This window comes from Hyla sarda, chromosome 5 (assembly GCF_029499605.1).
Source record: "Hyla sarda isolate aHylSar1 chromosome 5, aHylSar1.hap1, whole genome shotgun sequence".
Classification (NCBI taxonomy): domain Eukaryota; kingdom Metazoa; phylum Chordata; class Amphibia; order Anura; family Hylidae; genus Hyla; species Hyla sarda.
The window spans coordinates 122,144,418-122,164,758 of NC_079193.1; the positions used below are offsets into that span (position 1 = coordinate 122,144,418).

The 20,341-nt window shown below is 44.4% G+C and overlaps 1 protein-coding gene across 6 annotated transcripts in view; it reads left to right on the forward strand.

Annotated features, from left to right (window-relative positions):
- The window catches only part of TRIP13 (thyroid hormone receptor interactor 13), a 339,103-nt gene that overhangs the window by 15,928 nt on the left and 302,834 nt on the right, over nucleotides 1–20,341 (forward strand). For all 6 annotated transcript variants that reach the window (XM_056520206.1, XM_056520208.1, XM_056520207.1 and 3 more), the window contains one exon: nucleotides 20,060–20,167. In XM_056520206.1, coding sequence (XP_056376181.1) covers nucleotides 20,076–20,167 — 92 coding nt within the window. In that variant the 5' untranslated portion in view covers nucleotides 20,060–20,075. Of the gene's footprint in view, nucleotides 1–20,059; nucleotides 20,168–20,341 lie in introns of those variants that run through there.

The window sequence follows — 20,341 nt, forward strand, 5'->3', positions numbered from 1 at the left end:
TCTGTCTCAGCTGGTCCTCAGCCGTCCAAGGCGAGTGGTCCCTACATCCGGAGGTGTTTGCAGTGACCTGCAACCTCTTGGGCGCTCCAGGCGTGGACCTCTACTCGTCCCGCCACAACTGCTGCGTTCCTCTATCTTGATCGGGCTTTGCCCTACCTTATCTGTTTCTTAGTCAGGCCTGGCCCTACCTTATCTGTTTCCTCCCCTTCCTCTAATGTCTCCTGAGGAAACTCACAACAGAGGGCATTCCCTCCATTCTCGTGGCCCAGACTGGCTCCGGTGGGCGTATTACGTCGGCGCGGTCAGGCTCCTAACGACTTACCGCTGTGCCTTCCCTCTCGCCCAGACGTCCTATCTTAGGTCCCCTGTGCCACCACTATTTACCGTCTTGGCTTTTGACGGCGTGGAGGTTTAGACCATACCTGGCGGTCTTATTTTCATTGGTGTGAATCTCAGCCTTTTTTCTCTGGTCGTGGTTTTCCTTCCCCGACCCCTTTCCAGTCAGGGTTGGCCCAAGGGTTGGCTCTCAGCTCCCTTTAGGGTCAAAGTTTGGCCCTTTTCATTCCTTTTCAAAGTCCTCTGGCGTTCAATTCTCATGTCCAGACCTGCTTCAGGGAGTGGCACACACTGCCCCTCCTTCTCGGTCCCCTTCTCCCCCTTGGGACTTACACTTGGTCTTAGGTACCCTGCAAGGCGCTCCTTTTGAACCTCTCAGGGACATTCCTCTTCGCCTCTTTCCCTGGAAGGTGGCATTCCTTATTACTCTTCCCTCTGTTAGGTGGGTGTCCGAGCTGGCAGTTTTCTCCTGCCATTCTTCCTTCCTGGTTGTATACCAGGACACGTTGTTTTCTGTCCAGGTCCGTCCTTTTTACCTGAGATGGTTTCGACTTTTTCATCTCAATGAGGACATCGTCCTGCCGTCTTTTTGTCCGGCCCCTTCTCATCCCAGGGAGTTTGCTCCACAAACTGGTTGTGGAGAGGGCTGTTCGGACTTCTCTGTCACTTCCTTTCGGCAGTGTGGCTCCCTTTTTTATTTATTTATTTATTTTTTCCCGGAAGGTCGTCTTACAGGACGACCTGCTTCTACGGCCACCATTTTTCGGTGGATCCGGTCTGCTTACCGCTGCTTGGTGACTAAACTGATTACCTCAGGCTCAGTAGGCGGGTATATTCTGCTGGGAGGAGCCGACTTTTTGGTTTCCATAGTGTCAAGTCTCCTAGCAACAACAGCATATACCCAAGGTCTGTGTCCCCCAAAGGTTTTTACGGTAAGAACAAAAATCTCCTTATGTGGTCCTAAACTGTTTCCTTGAAATACAACAGGGCTCCGAAGTGAGGACTAAATTAGGGATTGCATAGGGGTGGACATAGGGGTATTCTACGCCAGTGATTCCCAAACAGGGTCCCTCCAGCTGTTGCTAAACTCCCAGCATTCCTGGACAGTCCGGAAATGCTGGGAGTTGTTATGCAACAGCTGGAGGCTCTATTTTGGAAACACTGCCGTGCAATGCGTTTTTAATTTTTATTGGGGGGGGGGCAGTGTAAGGGGGTGTATATGTAGTGTTTTAACCTTTGTGTTAGTGTAGTGTTTATAGGGTACATTCGCACTGGCGGGCGTTTACGTTGAGTTTCACGCTAGGAGTCTGCGCTGCGGTGAAACATTTGCCGCATCCCAAACTTGAAGCAGAAAACTTGCTGTAAACCTGCCTATGTGAATGTACCCTGTACATTCACATGGGGGGGGCAAACCTCCAGCTGTTTCAAAACCACAACTCCCAGCATGTACTGACAGACCGTGCATGCTGGGAGTTGTACTTTTGCAACAGCTGGAAGCACACTGGTTGGAAAACCTTCAGTTATCTAACTCAGTTGCAACTGTTGCAAAACTTCAACCCCCAGCATGTACTGATCGCCGAAGGCCATGCTGGGAGATGTAGTTATGCAACAGCTAGAGGTACTCAACTACAACTCCCAGCATGCCGAGAGCTGTTTGGGCATGCTGGGAGTTGATCACTGAACAGTGATCTCTAAACTGTGGAGCTCCAGATGTTGCAAAACGACAAATCCCAGCATGCCCAGACAGCAAACTGTTGTTTGGGCTACAGTATAGAGACCACTATATATGGTCTCAGACTGTAGCCCTCCAGATGTTGCTAGGCAACTCACCGGCCTCCGTAGGATCCAGGGAGTCGCATCGCCGTCCTCTTCTTGCGCCGATCCCCGTCCCGATCACAGCCGTCGCCGATGGGTAAGTGGACTTCGGCGCCCAGTCCTCCGTCGTTTCCCCGTCCTGCCCCACCTATTGTGGGTGGGCAGAACGGGGAAAACGAAAGTTAAAACCCCCCCCCCCCCGCCCCCCGATCTGCTATTGGTGGTCACGTCTAGACCACCAATAGCAGGGATAGGAGGGGTGGCATCCCTGCCACCTCAGTACTATCCCTTCAGGGGGATCATAGGTGTCTTGGACTACCGCGATCCCCCTTATATTCCGGGTCACCATAGACCCGTAATGACCCGGAATCGGCGCAAATCGCAAGTGTGAATTCACTTGCGATTTGCGCCGATCACCGACATGGGTGGGGTCTGGTGACCCCCCTGGGCATTTGCGCGGGGAGCTTGCTGATCGATATCCGCAGTCACCCCGGTCCGTTCCCCACCCGGCATGCAGCGGGGACCGAAATTCCCACGGGCATACAGGTACGCCCTGGGTCCTTAAGTACCAGAGACCGAAGGCGTACCTGTACACCCTGGGTCCCTATGTGGTTAAAACCTGAACTGGTCCCTGAAAAATTCCGATTTTGAAAATTTGTGAACAATTTGAAAATTGCTGCTGAACTTTAAAGCCCTCTGATGTGTTCCAAAAGTAAAAACATCTCAACTTTATGATGGAAACATAAAGTAGACATATTATATCCATATCTAATTTATTTGGAATATCCATTTTCCTTATAAGCAGAGAGCTTCAAAGTAAAAAAAAATGCAAAATTTTCTATTTTTTTTCATCAAATATTGCAATTTTTCACCAAGAAATGATGCAAGTATCGACAAAATTTTACCACTAACATAAAGTAGAATATGTCACGAAAAAACATTCTCTGAATCAGAATGAAAAGTAAAAGCATGCCAGAGTTATTAATGTAGTGACAGTGGTCAGCTGTGCAAAAAATGGCCGGGTCCTTAAGGTATAAATGGGCTGGATCCTTAAGGGGTTAAGTAGATCTTTTTGCCACCAGAGATAACAGACAAGCAAATTCAACTCCCTATCTCCGTCAGACAGGCCATTAGCGGTGGATGCGCTATGCCGATATTGGAGCTGGAATCTAGCTTACGCCAATCCCCCTCTAATTCTCATCCCCAGGATAGAAAAAATCAGGGGGGACAAGGCGAGAGTCAATTTGATCACTCCCTCCTGCCCTCAGAGAGCTTGGTTCTTCTGTCTCAGGAACATGTCAATCTCAGACCCTTGGGTGATACCAGAGCTTCAGGATCTGCTCATTCAGGGCCCAATTTTCCATCTGGAGTATCACCGTTTACACCTGCCAGCTTGGCTTTTGATAAGGTAGTTCTCAAATCTAAAGGGCTATCAGGTGCGCAAATATCTACTCTGCAAGCAAGTAGGAAGCCGGTAACCTAAAAAAAAAAAAAAAAAAAAAAACAGGATTTGGAACAAATATAAAATCTAGTCTTTCCTCTAAAGACTTCAATAAACCCAAAATTGCCCCTTTCCTGGAATTCTTGCAAAAATGGTTGGAGAAAGGATTGAGAGCTGCCACTTTTAAAGTCTATATCTCTGCTCTTGGGGCTTTATTTAGTCAAAAAGATTGCTGTTCATCCCTGGATTGTCAGATTTTTTAAAATAAGTTAAAAGATTCGTTATCCAGAGAGGTTCATACTCCATCATGGGATCTTCCAATAGTCCTAAACTCCTTGTGCCAGCATCCGTTCAAACCTTTATTCTCAGTACCTCTCAAAGTGTTTAGTTCAAAAGACTGCCCTGTTAGTGTCTGTTACTTCTGCTAGAAGGGTTGGAGAGCTAGCAGCCTCATCATCCAAAGAACCGTACACTCAGATCCTGGAGGTATGCTGGAATTGTATTTAGAATGGACCCTACATTTCTACCCTCACCCTTCCATGTGTCGCAAGATGTGGTTCTTCCCTCCTTCTGTTCTAGTTCATCCAATGAGGGGTAAAAAACTTTCCATATGATGATCAAAGATATGTACTTGAATACCTTCACAGAACTAGTGTCTTCAAAATATCAGACTATTTGTGCAGATTGCTAGACCTAATAAAGGTGACAGAGCTAGAGGGGATTGTCCCCCCTCCTTCAAATTTGGGAGCCCATTTAAGTAGAGCTGTTGCATCCTCTTGGGCAGAAAGGATGGGTGCCTCTATTGAACAAATCCGTAGCAACCTGGTCATCTCCACATACCTTCTATTTTGTAGGACTAGCACCAAGGCTAGAATTTTCTCTCCACATGCATCAAGCCTTGAGTGCCCATTACCCTGTCAACAGTTAATAGAAGATTAAAAAAAACACCGTAAAAATTCTAATCACCCATCCTTTTCCCATTCCCCATTGGTGGAGTTTTTTGTAAGGGGAATAAAAACAAATGAAAACAAAATACTTATATTTAAAATTTTTGGTTTTCTGTCAAAGGCGAGCTCGGGGAGGACAGAAACCTCCCGTGGAGCAGAAGGGCAACTAGAGGATGCAGGGAATAAAAGTACGTCCTGGGCACCTAGGACTTGGCGCACCAGGTACAGGAGTACATTTACGTCCTGCCGGAGTGCAGGAGCTGTGCTCACATCATAAACAGAGGTTCCCGCCTACTAGCAGCAACCAGGGACCCCCCAGTAATGGCGTACATCAGCGATCTTGCTGATGTCTGCCAATAACCCCTCAGCTGATATGATCAATACAGATCACGGCATCTGCGGCTATATGACTGTTCCAGTAGCTGTTCTAATTGCCCGCAGCACTGATCAGCCAAGATGTCGGCCGGAGGTCTCCTTACCTGCATCCTGTTGCCATCATGGGGTCATCTTCTCTTGTCTGCTGCCGTCAAGCAGATTCTATCTTCATGCTGATGCTGCCAGTGTGATTTCTTCTTCCTCTGCACACTTTACTGTGGGTGCTAATCTCCAGCTGTAAGACTATGTTCACGATGTAAGACTGTAAGTATATAGGTTTTTGTTTTAATTGAAATCTGCCACGTGATTCACAGCAGAAATCTGAGACATGCTTTGGATTTCTGACACAATACCTAGGGCAAACTTGCACTTGCTAGACAATGAGAATATGCATGCTATCCACTGGAGAGTGAAACAGCAGCATATATGGAGGTGAGGAGCAATAATAAGCACATATGTCTTACAGCCAAAACGTATAAACAGGCGGTGGCCTCTTGAGAAAGTGAGGCACAAAACGCCATTAGGGTGCAGAGGCACGTTCATAACATGGGTAAGCACTTAGGCACTTTCTGAATTGGGATGTATTATGCACTTTAAACAGTTTTCCATTTACTAAATAAATGCTTGCTTGACAATAGCCTTATGACTGGTTAAGAAAAACAGCAGAGCTTCCCATGGGACAGTATGTTTGCATCACGTTGAATCAATAACAAGAATACAGGAAAACAAATGTGTATCGCACACAACTACTGTAAAAGCTTAGATCAAGTGGAAAATGGTGCAGCCGTCCCGGAGTTGAACTGTGGGTCATCCAGTTTGATCAGTGTACTCCTAGAAGCAGGTGCAGAGACCAGGAAAAAAGCCGGGATGAAAAGGCGCAATCCGTATGTGGATATTGAGACATCGTTCCAGAAGTAAGATCGGCAAATTTATTTGCCAACATCAGACGCGTTTTGAGAAGTCAGGCTCTTTATCAATGTTCAAATGGCTATAACAGGCGTGGTATGTATCTTAAAGAAAACGCAGGGACAGGCTTGATTGCCTAGCCGCCCTGTGTGAATGACGTATTGTTGCATGCTTGCGCTTGGAAATGACGTGGATACTGTCATATACTAAAATCTTTTAAAATACAAAACGGGCACATAATCTTAATAAATCTTATACAATTGAATAAGAGATGTAAAGCTAGTCACTGTATGTCAAAAAAGTGGATAGAACGGAGATTATGGTAATCTGAAATAACTCAGCCACTGTGCCTAGCACTAAACTTGTATAAGAGTTATTAAGATTATGTACCTGTTTTGTATTTTAACATTGATTTTAGTATATGACAGTATCCCGGTCATTTCCAAGTGCAAACCTGCAACAATATCATTCACACAGGGCGGCTAGGCATACATGCACTCTTGTAGAAGTGTATACCATGCCTGTTATAGCCATTTGATCATTGATAAAGAGACTGACGTCTCAAAACCCGTCTGGTGAATAAAGTTTTATAGATTTTACTTCTGGACTGAGGTCTTAATATCCACATACGGATCACGTCTGACAATAGCCTTAGGCAGAACCACTTAATAATAAATGTCAGCATGTATTACCAGGGGTGTGGAAATAAAAAAAAAAAAAAACTACTTGTCCAAGCGACTAAAGCTGAACACAATCTACTTGTCCCTCAAGAAAATCCACTTGTCCTGGTAGATAAAATAATTTCCACCAAAATAATACGATCCACCCCACTAGACCACCAGGGATGGATATAAGATCCTTTAGACACTGCTGTCAACTTAGACAGCGATGATCTAATGGTTTAATAGCGGCCACAACGATCGCAGCATGTCAGGATATTAGCGGCCGGAGAGCTGTAGCTCCTCTTACACCCGAGACAAGCCCAGAAAAGTGTACATGTTACTTTTTGATCACCATAAAAAATTTCTCCTATATGAAGTGACCAAAAATGAAAAATTCTGGATTATTTTTTACATTTCCACCGTTCACCGTACGGTTTAATTTACATTATATTTTAATAGTCTGGACATTTCCACATGCAGCGATACCACTTATGTTTATTTTTGTACATTATTTTTATTTAAAGAAAATTGGAAACTTTAATTAAGAAAGGGGCTTATTCACATATATACACACTTTTTAAAATATTTTAATCACAATTTTTCAGTCTCAATAGGGACTTATGTGTTACTGGGGGGGGGTTCTGCTTCTCCAGTTTATGTGCTGCATTTTGTGCCTGAAAATGCTGGAAGTTGCATTTAGTTAGTAGATTACTACAACTCTCAGCATGCCCTGATACAGCCTATGGTTGTGTGGGTGTTGCAGCATGTTGCACTGTATAGTACAGTTAAGGTTATTGTGTAACATGCTGGGAGTTGTAGTTTTGGTTTGTGTCAGCTGCAGAGCCATAGGATGTGTCAAGGAATACTGGGAATTGCAGTTAGTAACTACAACACCCAGCATGCCCTGATGCAGCCTATGGCTCTGCAGCTGACCCGAACCAAAACTACAACTCCCAGCATGTTACACTTTATATTTCTACAGTTTAGGTTATTGTCTAACATGCCGGGAGTTGTAGTTTTGGTTCGGGTGTGTTTGTGTGCATCTGTGGGGCTCTTGGTCGTCGGGCGAGTATGAAGGGGAGGATTCTGGGGGTGCAATTTACTGCGGGGGCCAGAAACCACTGAAAATAAAATTAGATGGCACAACTGGCAGCGGCAGCAGTGCCCCCCCCCCCCCACATCATACATTACATACATACACACATCACACATACACTCACACCATACATACACACATCCTACATACACCCGCCGCTGCCCCCCCACATCATATACATACATACACACTTCACACTTAGACAGACATCACGCACACGCCATACATTACATACACACATCACACACACTCACCATACATATACAGCATGCATATGCACACATCATACATACACCCACCGCTGCCCCTCCCCACATCATACATCACATGCATACACACATCACACATACACTCACACCATACATACACCCGCCGCTTCCCCCCCACATCATAAACATATTCACATCACACTTAGACAGACATCACACACACATCATACATTACATACACATCACACAGACATCATACACACATCATACATTACAAACACATCACACATAGACATCATACACACATTATCCATTACATACACATCACACATAGACAGACATCATACACACAACATACATTACATACACATCACACACCATACATCTACATCATACATACAACCACCGCTGCCCCCCCACATCATACATCACATGCATACACACAAACTTAGACAGACATCATACACACATTATCCATTACATACACATCACACATAGACATCATGCACACATTATACATTACATAGACATCATGCACACATTATACATTACATAGACATCATACACACATTATACATTACATACACATCACACATAGACATCATACACACATTATACATTACATACACATCACACAGACAGACATCATACACACATTATACATTACATACACATCACACACAGACATCATACACACATTATACATTACATACACATCACACACAGACATCATACACACATTATACATTACATACACATCACACACAGACATCATACACACATTATACATTACATACACATCACACACAGACATCATACACACATTATACATTACATACACATCACACATAGACAGACATCATACACACATTATACGTTACATACACATCACACACAGGTGGGGGAGGGGCCCGACCGGTATAGCAGTATGGGCAAAAATCCATACCGTGGGGGGAAAAAAAGTTATCAGATATGAACCGGTATACCACCCAGCCCTACCTTTTGAACCCCTTAGGGAGGTGTCCCTGCACCTCCTTTCTTGGAAAGTGGCGTTTCTTGTTGCTATCACCTCCAGTCGGAGTGTGTCTGAATTGGCAGCTCTCTCCTGCCGTTCTCCGTTTCTGGTGCTTCATCAGGACAGGTTGTCTTCCGGCCAGATCCTTCCTTTTTGCCTAATGTTGTTTCGGCCTTTCATCTCAATGAGGACATTGTTCTTCCGTCCTTTTTTCCCCGCTCCTTCTCATCCTAAGGAGCATTTACTCCACAAACTGGATGTGGTTCGGGCTGTTAGGTCTTACCTCTCTATCACTCCTTTTTCGTCCTTACGGAAGTTCGTCGCAAGGGACAACCTGCTTCCAAGGCCACCATTTCTCGGTGGATCCGGTCTGCCATTTTGGAAACCTATTGCTGTAGGGGGAAGGTTCCTCCCTTCAGGGTTGTGGCTCATTCTACCTTTCTGTTGGGGCATCCTGAGCTCTCCAGAACAAGGCTTCGGCCTCGCAGATTTGCAAGGCGGCTACTTGGTCGTCTTTGCACACTTTCTCGAGGTTCTACCGGGTTCATACCTTCGCATCGGCTGATGCTAGTCTCGGCCGTAAAGTGCTGCAGGCGTCCCAAGGGACGGCTTTGGTACGTCCCACAGTCTGTGTCCCCCAATGGAGCCGATAGAGAAAAGGAGATATTTTAACACTTACCGTAAAATATTTCTCGAAGGATCCATTGGGGGACACAGCTCCCGCCCTTTTGGGTTTCTCTTTGGTTTTCTGTCCGAGGCTGTGTTCAGTTATATTTTTTCTTCTGGTTCTCGGACAGTTCGTGTTTTTTCCTTGACCTGTCAGTCCTCTCCTATATCTCTGGTACTAAAACTGATTTAGCTCAGGGCTTGGAGGTGGGTATATCCTGCTGGGAGGAGACAAATTTTTTTGTTGCCATAGTATCATACCTCCTAGAGACAGCAGCATACACCCACGGTCTGTGTCCCCCAATGGATCCTTCGAGAGTGATTTTACGGTAAGTGTTAAAAAAAATCTCTTTTTTTTTTTTTAAAAAGATGAACCTTTTTATTTTCCCCCTGGTCTTTAGCTCACACTAAGCCAGCTCCGGTGCTTGGGAAGGGGTGTCCCCCAGCATGCGTAATGTAATCTGAAGCTGAGCCGGGGAGAACTCTTCTATGCTGCACTCGCAGTAGGAGAGGGGCTGAGAGCAGACCTGCAGCGATTGGCTGCACACAACATTCGCAGATTGACAGGGCAGAGAGCGAACACTGTGTATAGCTGAGGTCCCGCTCTCACTTGCTCTATTTTTAATAAAGGATGACAATGTAAAAAAACTTATTCTAATGACAGTGGCCTTTTTAATTTTTGCAACAAATATATTGCATGTAAATATATCCTTAACCTGTTAAGGACCCAGGGCATAAACAAACGCCCTGAGTCCCGGTCCTGCGATTATAACGCTGGGTCACACGGTGACCCCGCATTATATTGCGGCGGGCCCGGCGTCATAGTGAAGCCGCGCGGCTAAAAACTAAAGTAAAAGTGCCCGGCTAGCTCAGGGAGCTGTTCGGGACCGCCGCCGTATAATCGTGGCATCCCGAACAGCTGTAGCACAGGAGGAAGGTCTCTTACCTTCCTTCCTGCAGTCCGATCGCCGAATGGATGCTTCAAGCCTCAGATCCAGGCTTGAGCAATCAATCGCCAAAAACACTGATTGATCCATTCCTATGGGGATGCATCAATCAGTAAATGCAATGTTATAGCCCCTTATGGGAGCTATAATATTGCATAAGGAAAGTGTATTAAAAAAAAAAAATAAATAATCATTAACCCTTTCAATTATCCCTTCCCCTAATAAAAGTTTGAATCACCCGACATTTCCAAGAATTAAAAAAAAACTGTGTGTAAATAAAAATAAACACGTGGTATCGCCGCGTGTGGAAATGTCTGAATTATAAAAATATACCGCTTTTTAAACCGCAGGTTCAATGGCGTACGCGCAAAAAAAATCCTAAGTCCAAAATAGTGCATTTTTGATCACTTTTTATTCACTTTTTTGTGGTATAAAAAGTGATCAAAAAGTCTGATCAGAACAAAAATGGTACCGCTAAAAACTTCAGATCACGGCACAAAAAATGAGCTCTCATAGTGCCCTGAACACAGAAAAATAAAGTGTTAGGGCTCAGAAAATGACAATTTTAAATGTATAGATTTTTCCTGCTTCATGATTTTTTTTCTGAAGTGATACAAAATCAAACCTATACAAGTATATCCTTTTAACCGTATGGACCTACAGAATAAAAATAAGGTGTCATTTTTGCCGAAAAATGTACTGCGTAAAAACGGAAGCCCCCAAAACGTATAAAATAGTTTTTTTTTCATCAATTTTGTCGCACATTGGTTTTTTTTTTTTCCTGTTTCACCGTAGATTTTTGGGTAAAATAACTAATGTCATTACAAAGTAGAATTAGTGACGCAAAAAATAAGCCATCATATAGAATTTTAGGTGAAAATTTTTAAGAGTTATGATTTTTTAAAGTTAAGGAGGAAAAATTGAAAATGAAAAAACGGAAAAAGCCCGGGTCCTTAACACCTTTTAGGACCCAGCCATTTTACACTTTAGGACAGAGCATTTTTTGAACATCTGACCACTGTCACTTTAAACATTAATAACTCTGGAATGCTTTTACTTATCATTCTGATTCCGAGATTGTTCTTTTGTGACATATTCTACTTTAACCTAGTGGTAATTTTTTGTGGTAAATTGCATCCTTTCTTGGTGAAAAATTCCAAAATTTGATGAAAAAATTGAAATTTTTTCTAACTTTGAAGCTCTCTGCTTGTAAGGAAAATGGATATTCCAAAAATTTTTTATTTTTATTCACAAATACAATATGTCTACTTTATGTTTGCATCATAAAATGTGTGAGTTTTTACTTTTGGAAGACACCAGAGGGCTTCAAAGTTCAGCAGCAATTTTCAAATTTTTCACAAAATTTTCAAACTCTCTATTTTTCAGTGACCAGTTCAGTTTTGAACTGGATTTGAAGGGTCTTCATATTAGAAATACCCCACAAATGACCCCATTATAAAAACTGCACCCCCTAAAGTATTAAAAATGACAGTCAGTGTTTTAACCCTTTAGGTGTTTCACAGGAATAGCAGCAAAGTGAAGGAGAAAATTCTAAATCTTCATTTTTTTATACTCTCATGTTCTTGTAGACCCAATTTTTTTACATTTTTGCAAGGGGTAAAAATGAGAAAATTTTTACTTGTATTTGAAACCCAATTTCTCTTGAGTAAGCACATACCTCATATGTCTATGTAAATTGTTCGGCGGGCGCAGTAGAGGGCTCAGACGGGAAGGAGCGACAAATGGTTTTTTGGGGGCATGTCACCTTTAGGAAGCCCCTATGGTGCCAGAACAGCAAAAAGAAAAGAAAAAACACATGGCATACCATTTTGGAAAATAGACCCCTCGGGGAACATAACAAGGGGTAAAGTGAACCTTAATATCCCACAGGTGATTCATGACTTTTGCATATGTAAAAAAAAACAAAAATTTTTTTTACCTAAAATGCTTGGTTTCCCAAAAAATTTACATTTTTAAAAAGGGTAATAGCAGAAAATACCTCCCAAAATTTGAAGCCCAATTTCTCCCGATTCAGAAAACACCCCATATGGGGGTAAAAAGTGCTCTGCTGGCGCACTACAGGTCTCAGAAGAGAAGGAGTCACATTTGGCTTTTTGAAAGCAAATTTTGCTCTGGGGGCATGCCGCATTTAGGAAGCCCCTATGGTGCCAGAACAGCAAAAAAAAAAAAAACACGGCATACCATTTTGGAAATTAGACCCCTCGGGAATGTAACAAGGGGTAATGTGAACCTTTAATACCCCACAGGTGTTTCACGACTTGCATATGTAAAAAAAATAATTATAATTTGTTTACCTAAAATGCTTGGTTTCCCAAAAATGTTACATTTTTAAAAAGGGTAATAGCAGAAAATACCCCCCAAAATTTGTAACACATTTTCTCCCAAGTACGGCGATACCCCATATGTGACCCTAAACTGTTGCCTTGAAATACGACAGGGCTTCAAAGCGAAAGAGCGCCATGCGCATTTGAGGCCTAAATTAGGGACTTGCATAGGGGTGGACATAGGGGTATTCTATGCCAGTGATTCCCAAACAGGGTGCCTCCAGCTGTTGTAAAACTCACAGCATGCCTGGACAGTCAGTGGCTGTCTGGCAATACTGGGAGTAGTTGTTTTGCAACAGCTGGAGGCTCCGTTTTGGAAACAGTGCCGTACCAGACGTTTTTTCATTTTTATTGGGAAGGGGGGCCAGGGGTGTGGCAATTTTATAAAAAAAACTACTTGTCCACAGGACTAAAATGGAGCAAAATCTACTTGTCCCTCATGACGATCCACTTGTCCGGGCCAATTTTCGCTTTTACGCTCTCGTTTTTTTCCTCCTCGCCCTATAATAGCCATAACTACCGTATTTATCGGGGTATACCACGCAACGGCCTATAACACGCACCCTCATTTTACCACGGATATTTGGGTAAAAAAAAGTTTTTTACCCAAATATCCATGAAAAAATGAGGGTGCGTGTGTGCGCGTGTATACCCCGATATACCCCCAGGAAAGGCAGGGGGAGAGAGGCCGTCGCTGCCCGCTTCTCTCCCCCTGCCTTTCCTGGGGTCTAGAGCGCTGCTGTCGGCCCTTTTAACCCCCTGGTTATCGGCGCCGCTGCCCGTTCTGTCCCCCTGACTATCGGTGCCGGCGCCGATAGCCAAGGAGAGAGAAGCGGCGCCGACAGCTAGGGGGAGAGAAGGGGCAGCGGCACCCATTGCCGGCGCCGCTGCCCCGTTGCCTCCCCCCATCCCCGTTGGCATAATTACCTGAGTCCGGTCCGCGCTGCTCCAGGCCTCCGTCGTGCGTCCCCGGCGTCATTGCTATGTGCTGAACGGCGCGGCGCTCTGACGTCATGCGCAGCGCCGTGCATAGCAATGACGCCGGGGACGCACGACGGAGGCCTGGAGCAGCGGAGCAGCGCGGACCAGACTCAGGTAATTATGCCACCGGGGATGGGGGGAGGCAACGGGGCAGCGGCGCCGGCAATGGGTGCCGCTGCCCCTTCTCTCCCCCTGGCTGTCGGCGCCGGCACCAATAGTCAGGGGGACAGAACGGGCAGCGGCGCCGATAACCAGGGGGTGAAAAGGGCCGACAGCAGCGCTCTAGACCCCAGGAAAGGTAGGGGGAGACAAGCGGGCAGCGACGGCCTCTCTCCCCCTGCCTTTCCTGGGGGTGTATCGGCGTATAACACGCACACAGACTTTAGGATAAAAATTTTAGCCTAAAAAGTGCGTGTTATACGCCGATAAATACGGTACCTACTATGATGATACCTTTTAATTTTTCAATAACATATTCTCTGAACCAAAAAAATATATAAATATATATTAAGGGAAGTGAAATTGAAATAGTAAAAGTTAATTTAGCAGAGTTAGTGTTTTTCTTTTCTGCGCCATTTACCTTGTGGTTGAGGTAACATGTTAGTTTTATACTTTAGGCCGCCTGATCACAGCGATACCAGATTTGTATCGTTTACATCATGTTTTACTAATTCTGGACTTTTTCTAATTTTTTTATTTGCCACTTTTTAACCCCTGTAGCTTTATTTTTTTCCGCATACCAAGCTGTATGAGGGCTCATTTTTTGCGCCATAATCTGTTTTTTTTGTATCGGTAACATTTTGGTATTGATCTGACTTTTTAATCGCTTTTTAACTTTTTTTTTTTCTGGGATATTATAAAAATTTCAAATCTGTGTTTTGGTATTTTTTTTACATTTACCGTACGGGATACTTAATGTTATATTTTAATAGGTTGTACAATTACGCAAGAAGCGATAACGAATATGTTTATTTTTATCATGTTTACATGTTTTTATATAGGAAAAGGGGGTGATTTGAACTTTTAACATGGAAGGGGTTAATGCAGCGGTCTTCAAACTGTGGCCCTCCAGATGTTGCAAAACTACAACTCCCAGCATGCCCGGACAGCCAACGGCTATCCTGGCATGCTGGGAATTGTAGTTTTGTAACATCTGGAGGGGCACAGTTTGAAGACCACTGGGTTAATGTGTGTCTTTCAAACTTTTATTAAAACTTTTATTTATTATTATTTTTTTTTTTACACTTTATTAGACTTATGAGGAATCATTAGATTCCTCAGACAGATGAATAGAGTTCTATTGAACTCTATTAATCTGTGTGCTCTGTGATCCATTGATAGAGCCTCGTCCAGCCTGGCTCTATCAATGACAGAGCTGGGACTGGAGGAAGCAGAGGTAAGTCCTCCGGCTACCTCCATAATGGATCGCCCCCCTGCGATCACGCTGCGGGGGGGGGAGATCCACCCCACTAGCCCACCAGGGAGCATTCACATCTCCCTTTAGATGCTGCTGTCAGCTTTGACAGCGGCGATCTAAAGGGTTAATAGCCAGCCACGGCGATCGCCACATGCTGGCTATTAGCGGCAGCCCCCGGCTACTGAGAACAGCCGGGGGCTGCAGAGTATGGAGCGGGCAGGAATCCCGAGCCAGCTCCATACTCCCCTTTTAGCGCCGCATACAGTATCCCCCGTGCAGACGTGCGGGGAGCAAAGGCAGAGGACGCAAGTCTGCACTGGGAGCAAGAAGCCACGCCCCCTCATCTCCCCCCGCACGTCTGCAGAGCAGGGGAGAGAAGACCAATACACAGCTTCTCATCTCCCCTGCTCTGCTTCGGAGGACACAGGCTGCAGAGTATGGAGCGGGCAGGAGTCGGGAGCCCGCTCCATACAGACTGCAGATCGCCACCGCGCTTGTCAGGTCCGGCCCTGCTTGCCCGAAGCCGGGCTAAGGGCCGGACTAATTCACCTGCCCGGCGCCCAAAACTGCTAGTCCCGGGCGTCGGGCGATAGGAATTCCACATCCCTGGGGCGCTGTGTAGGGGTATGTGTATATGTAGTGTTTTTAACTTTTTATTTTATTTTGTGGTAGTGTAGTGTTTTTAGGGTACAGTCACAAGGGCGGGGGTTCACAGTAGTTTCTCGCTTGCAGTTTGAGCTGCGGCAGAAAATTTGCCGCAGCTCAAACTTGCAGCCGGATACATAATGTAAACCTCTGCCCATGTGAGTGTACCCTGTACATTCACATTGGGGGGGGGGGGGCATCCAGCTGTTGCAAAACTACAACTCACAGCATGTACGGTCTATCAGTGCATGCTGGGAGTTGTAGTTTTGCAACAGCTGAAGGCATACTATTTTGTCTGGGAATGCTGGGGATTGTAGTTATGCAACAGCTGGAGACACACTGGTTTGCTACTTAACTCAGTGTTTCACAACCAGTGTTCCTCCAGCTGTTGCAAAACTACAACTCCCAGCATGTACGGTGCATGCTGGGAGTTGTAGTTTGCAACAGCTGGAGGCACACCGGTCGTGAAACACTGTTTTAAGTAAAAAAAAAACTGTGTTTTAAACCAGTGTGCCTTCAGCTGTTGCAAAACTACAACTCTCAGCAGTCACCCACAGCCAACGAGCATGCTGGGAGTTGTAGTAGTTATGCAACCAGCAGATTAACCACTACAACTCCCAGCATGCACTTTAGCTGATTGTGCAAGCTGGGAGTTGTAGTTATACAACAGCTGAAGGTACACTTTTCCATAGAAAAAATGTGCCTCCAGCTGTTGCAAAACTACAAGTCCCAGCATGCCCATAAGGGAATGCTGGGAGTTGTGGTGGTCTGCCTCCTGCTGTTGCATAACTACAGCTCCCAGCATGCCCTTTTTGCATGCTGGGAGCTGTTGATAAGCAACACCAGGAGGCTGTCACTCATCTCCAACTGCTGCTCCCCAGGTCAGTCCCTCGCCGCTGCCGCCCCTGGGGCCCCGATCCCAACAGGGACGCCGGGGATCGGGGTCCCCAGCTACCGGGGTCCACGTCCCGCACCCACTCACGTCCTCCGGAAGAGGGGCGGAGCGGGTTGCGGGAGTGACACCCGCAGCAGGAGCCCTGATTGGTCGGCCGACGAATCAGGGTGATCGTGATGTGGCACCAGTGCCACCTCTCCCCTGCTGGCTATGGCTGTTTGGGGCCGTCAGACGGCCCCGATCAGCCAGTAATTCCGGGTCACCGGAGACCCGATTGACCCGGAATCCGCTGCAGATCGCTGGGCTGAATTGTACAGCGATCTGCGTCCATCGCCGACATGGGGGGTCATCATGACCCCCCTGGGCGATATGCAGTGATGCCTGCTTAACGATTTCAGCAGGCATCGGGCACGGGCTCCATTCCAGATGGCTGCTGGGGGCCGGGAAAGCGCATGATGTTCTCATACGTCATGTGTCCATAAGGACTCTGAAATGGAGACGTATGAGAACGTCATGTGTCCTTAAGGGGTTAAAGGGGTACTCCGATGGAAAACATTTAATTTATTTATTTATTTTTTTTTTTAAATCAACTGGTGCCAGAAAGTTAAACTGATTTGTAAATGATTTCTATTAAAAAATCTTTGCCCTTTCAGTACTCTTATGAGCTGTAAGCTACAGAGCAAATTATTTTCTTTTTGAATTTCTATTTTGTCTTGTCCACAGTGCTCTCTCTCTGCTGACACCTGATGCCCGTATCGGGAACTGTCCAGAGCAGGAGAAAATCCCCATTGCAAATGTATGCTGCTCTGGACAGGTTTCAGCAGAGAGCACTGTGAACAAGACAAAAAAGAAATTAAAAAAGAAAAGAATTTCCTCTGTTGCATACAGCTGCTAAAAAGTACTGGAAGGGGAAATATTTTTAATAAAGTCATTTACAAATCAGTTTAACTTTCTGGCACCAGTTGATATATTTTTTTTAAATTTTCCACTGGAGTACCCCTTTAAATGGGCACTGTCAGATACAAAAAAAAAAAAAAAAAAAAAATATATATATATATATATATATATATATATATATATATATATATATAAATAATATATATAATTTTTTTTTTCTTTTCTGAAATAAACATTATTAGAGTTTTCAATAAAACAAGCAAACATAAATCAAGCACAAGCATCCTTAAAAACAGGTATACATCTGTCAAACATATGCGGATGAACATGTATGGGGCAGCCCTTCGTTTCAAGCGGTGCAGTAATGGGCCGTGTACAACCTAGTGTGACCCCCCCCCCTACATAGTAGGAGGGCATGGCGCCTGTATGAGATCCACAACAGGCTATGTTGTCACCATCAAGGGGGCAAATAGAGTCGGCATATCGCGATCCACCCTGGGCAACATCACAGAAGAATGTGGTCGTACTTGAGGGAAGGAGGAAGAGAGAAGGAGGGGGGTGGGGATCAGAAGAAGTAGGGGGAGGGTGTGTGCGGATGGGTAGGGGAGATCAGAGAGGTGTCGAAAAAGAGAAGTAGGCAGGGGCTAAGTGAGAAAAGAGAGAGGGAGAGAGAGAGATACAAAAACTTTTTATATGTTGTACATCTTGGAAAACATTAACCTTTCTAATACACAGGGTGGGCCATTTATACAGATACACCTTAATAAAATGGGACTGGCTGGTGATATTATCTTCCTGTTTGTGGCACATTAGTATATGTGAGGGTGGAAACTTTTCAAGATGGGTGGTGACCATGGCGGCCATTTTGAAGTTGGCCATTTTGAATCCAACTTTTGTTTTTTCAATAGGAAGAGGGTCATGTGACACATCATTGTTTTTCTTGGGAAACTCCCAAGAAGTTTGATGTGCTTGGTTTTAACGTAACTTTATTCTTTCATGAGTTATTTACAAGTTTCTGACCACTTATAAAATGTTTTCAATGTGCTTCCCATTGTGTTGGATTGTCAATGCAACCCTCTTCTCCCACTCTTCACACACTGATAGCAACACCGCAGGATAAATGCTAGCACAGGCTTCCAGTATCTGTAGTTTCAGGTGCTGCACATCTCGTATCTTCATAGCATAGACAATTTCCTTCAGATGACCCCAAAGATAAAAGTCTAAAGGGGTCAGATCGGGAGACCTTGGGGGCCCTTCAACTGGCCCACGATGACCAATCCGCTTTCCAGGAAACTGTTCATCTAGGAATGTTTGGACCTGACACCCATAATGTGGTGGTGCACACATGATCATGTAGAAACTTTGCATATCCAGTGGCCTTGAGATTTCTATTGATGAAGAATGGCCCCACTATCTTTGTTCCCTATATACCACACCATACCATCAATTTTTGTGTTCCAACAGTCTTAGAGGGATCTATCCAATGTGGGTAAGTGTTAGACCAATATCGGTGAATCCGTTTAACTTCACCATTCACATTGTTTGTCTCATCACTGAACAAAATCTTCTGCGTAAACTGAGGGTCCTGTTCCAATTTTTGTTTTGCCCATTCTGTAGCACCTGAAACTACGGATACTGGAAGCCTCTGCTAGCATTTCTCCTGCGGTGTTGCTATCAGTGTGTGAAGAGTGGGAGAAGAGGGTTGCATTGACAATCCAACACAATGGGCAGCACATTGAACACATTTTATAAGTGGTCAGAAACTTGTAAATAACTCATGAAAGAATAAAGTTACGTTAAAACCAAGCACACCATTGTTTTTCTTGTGAAATTCCCAATAAGTTTGATGTGTCACATGACCCTCTTCCTATTGAAAAAACAAAAGTTGGATTCAAAATGGCCGCCATGGTCACCACCCATCTTGAAAAGTTTCCCCCCTTACATATACTAATGTGCCACAAACAGGAAGTTAATATCACCAACCATTCCCATTTTATTAAGGTGTATACATATAAATGGCCCACTCTGTACTTCATGAGAAAATTGTATTCCCTTTTTATAGAAATCATGGCTTTGTCCAAGCTGAAGCACAGGCAGGGTGGGCTAGCACTTCTCTGTGCTCTCTCCTGTTTAATAAGACAGGAAAGAGCACAGAGGAGTGCTTTCAGGCAGGAGGAAGCACAGAGGAGTAATAGCCCACAATCATTTACTTGATGTTGTCCATGCCTGCCCTTTAGATTGGGCAAAGCCTTGGTTTTATAAACCATGATTTCTGTGAAAAGAAAATGTACTTATGAACTATATTAGATTAATGTTTTACCAAGATGTACACCATATAAAAAGTTTTTGAATCTGACAGTGCCCATTTAAAAGAACTGAGCATGTAATGTAATGTAAGAGAGAACCAATTGTTATAATAAACATTTTCTTAATTTTACTTTTATTATTTTACCCCCTTCTTCAGAATCTATCAAAGCAGGATGGATGAAGCAGCAGGGGATCTAAAACAAGCTCTTCCAAATTTCAATGATTCACTTCAAGTACACGTAGAAGTACATCAAAAATCCAGCAGGTTTGTATTGTTAGGGGTATTACAATTTAGTCAAAAAATCTGTCTGTCTTCTAGAGCTGTTGGGTAACAAAAGAAATACCGTATTTATCGGGGTATACCACACACCGGCCTATAACACTGACCCTCATTTTACCAAGGATATTTGGGTAAAAAAAGTATTTTACCCAAATATCC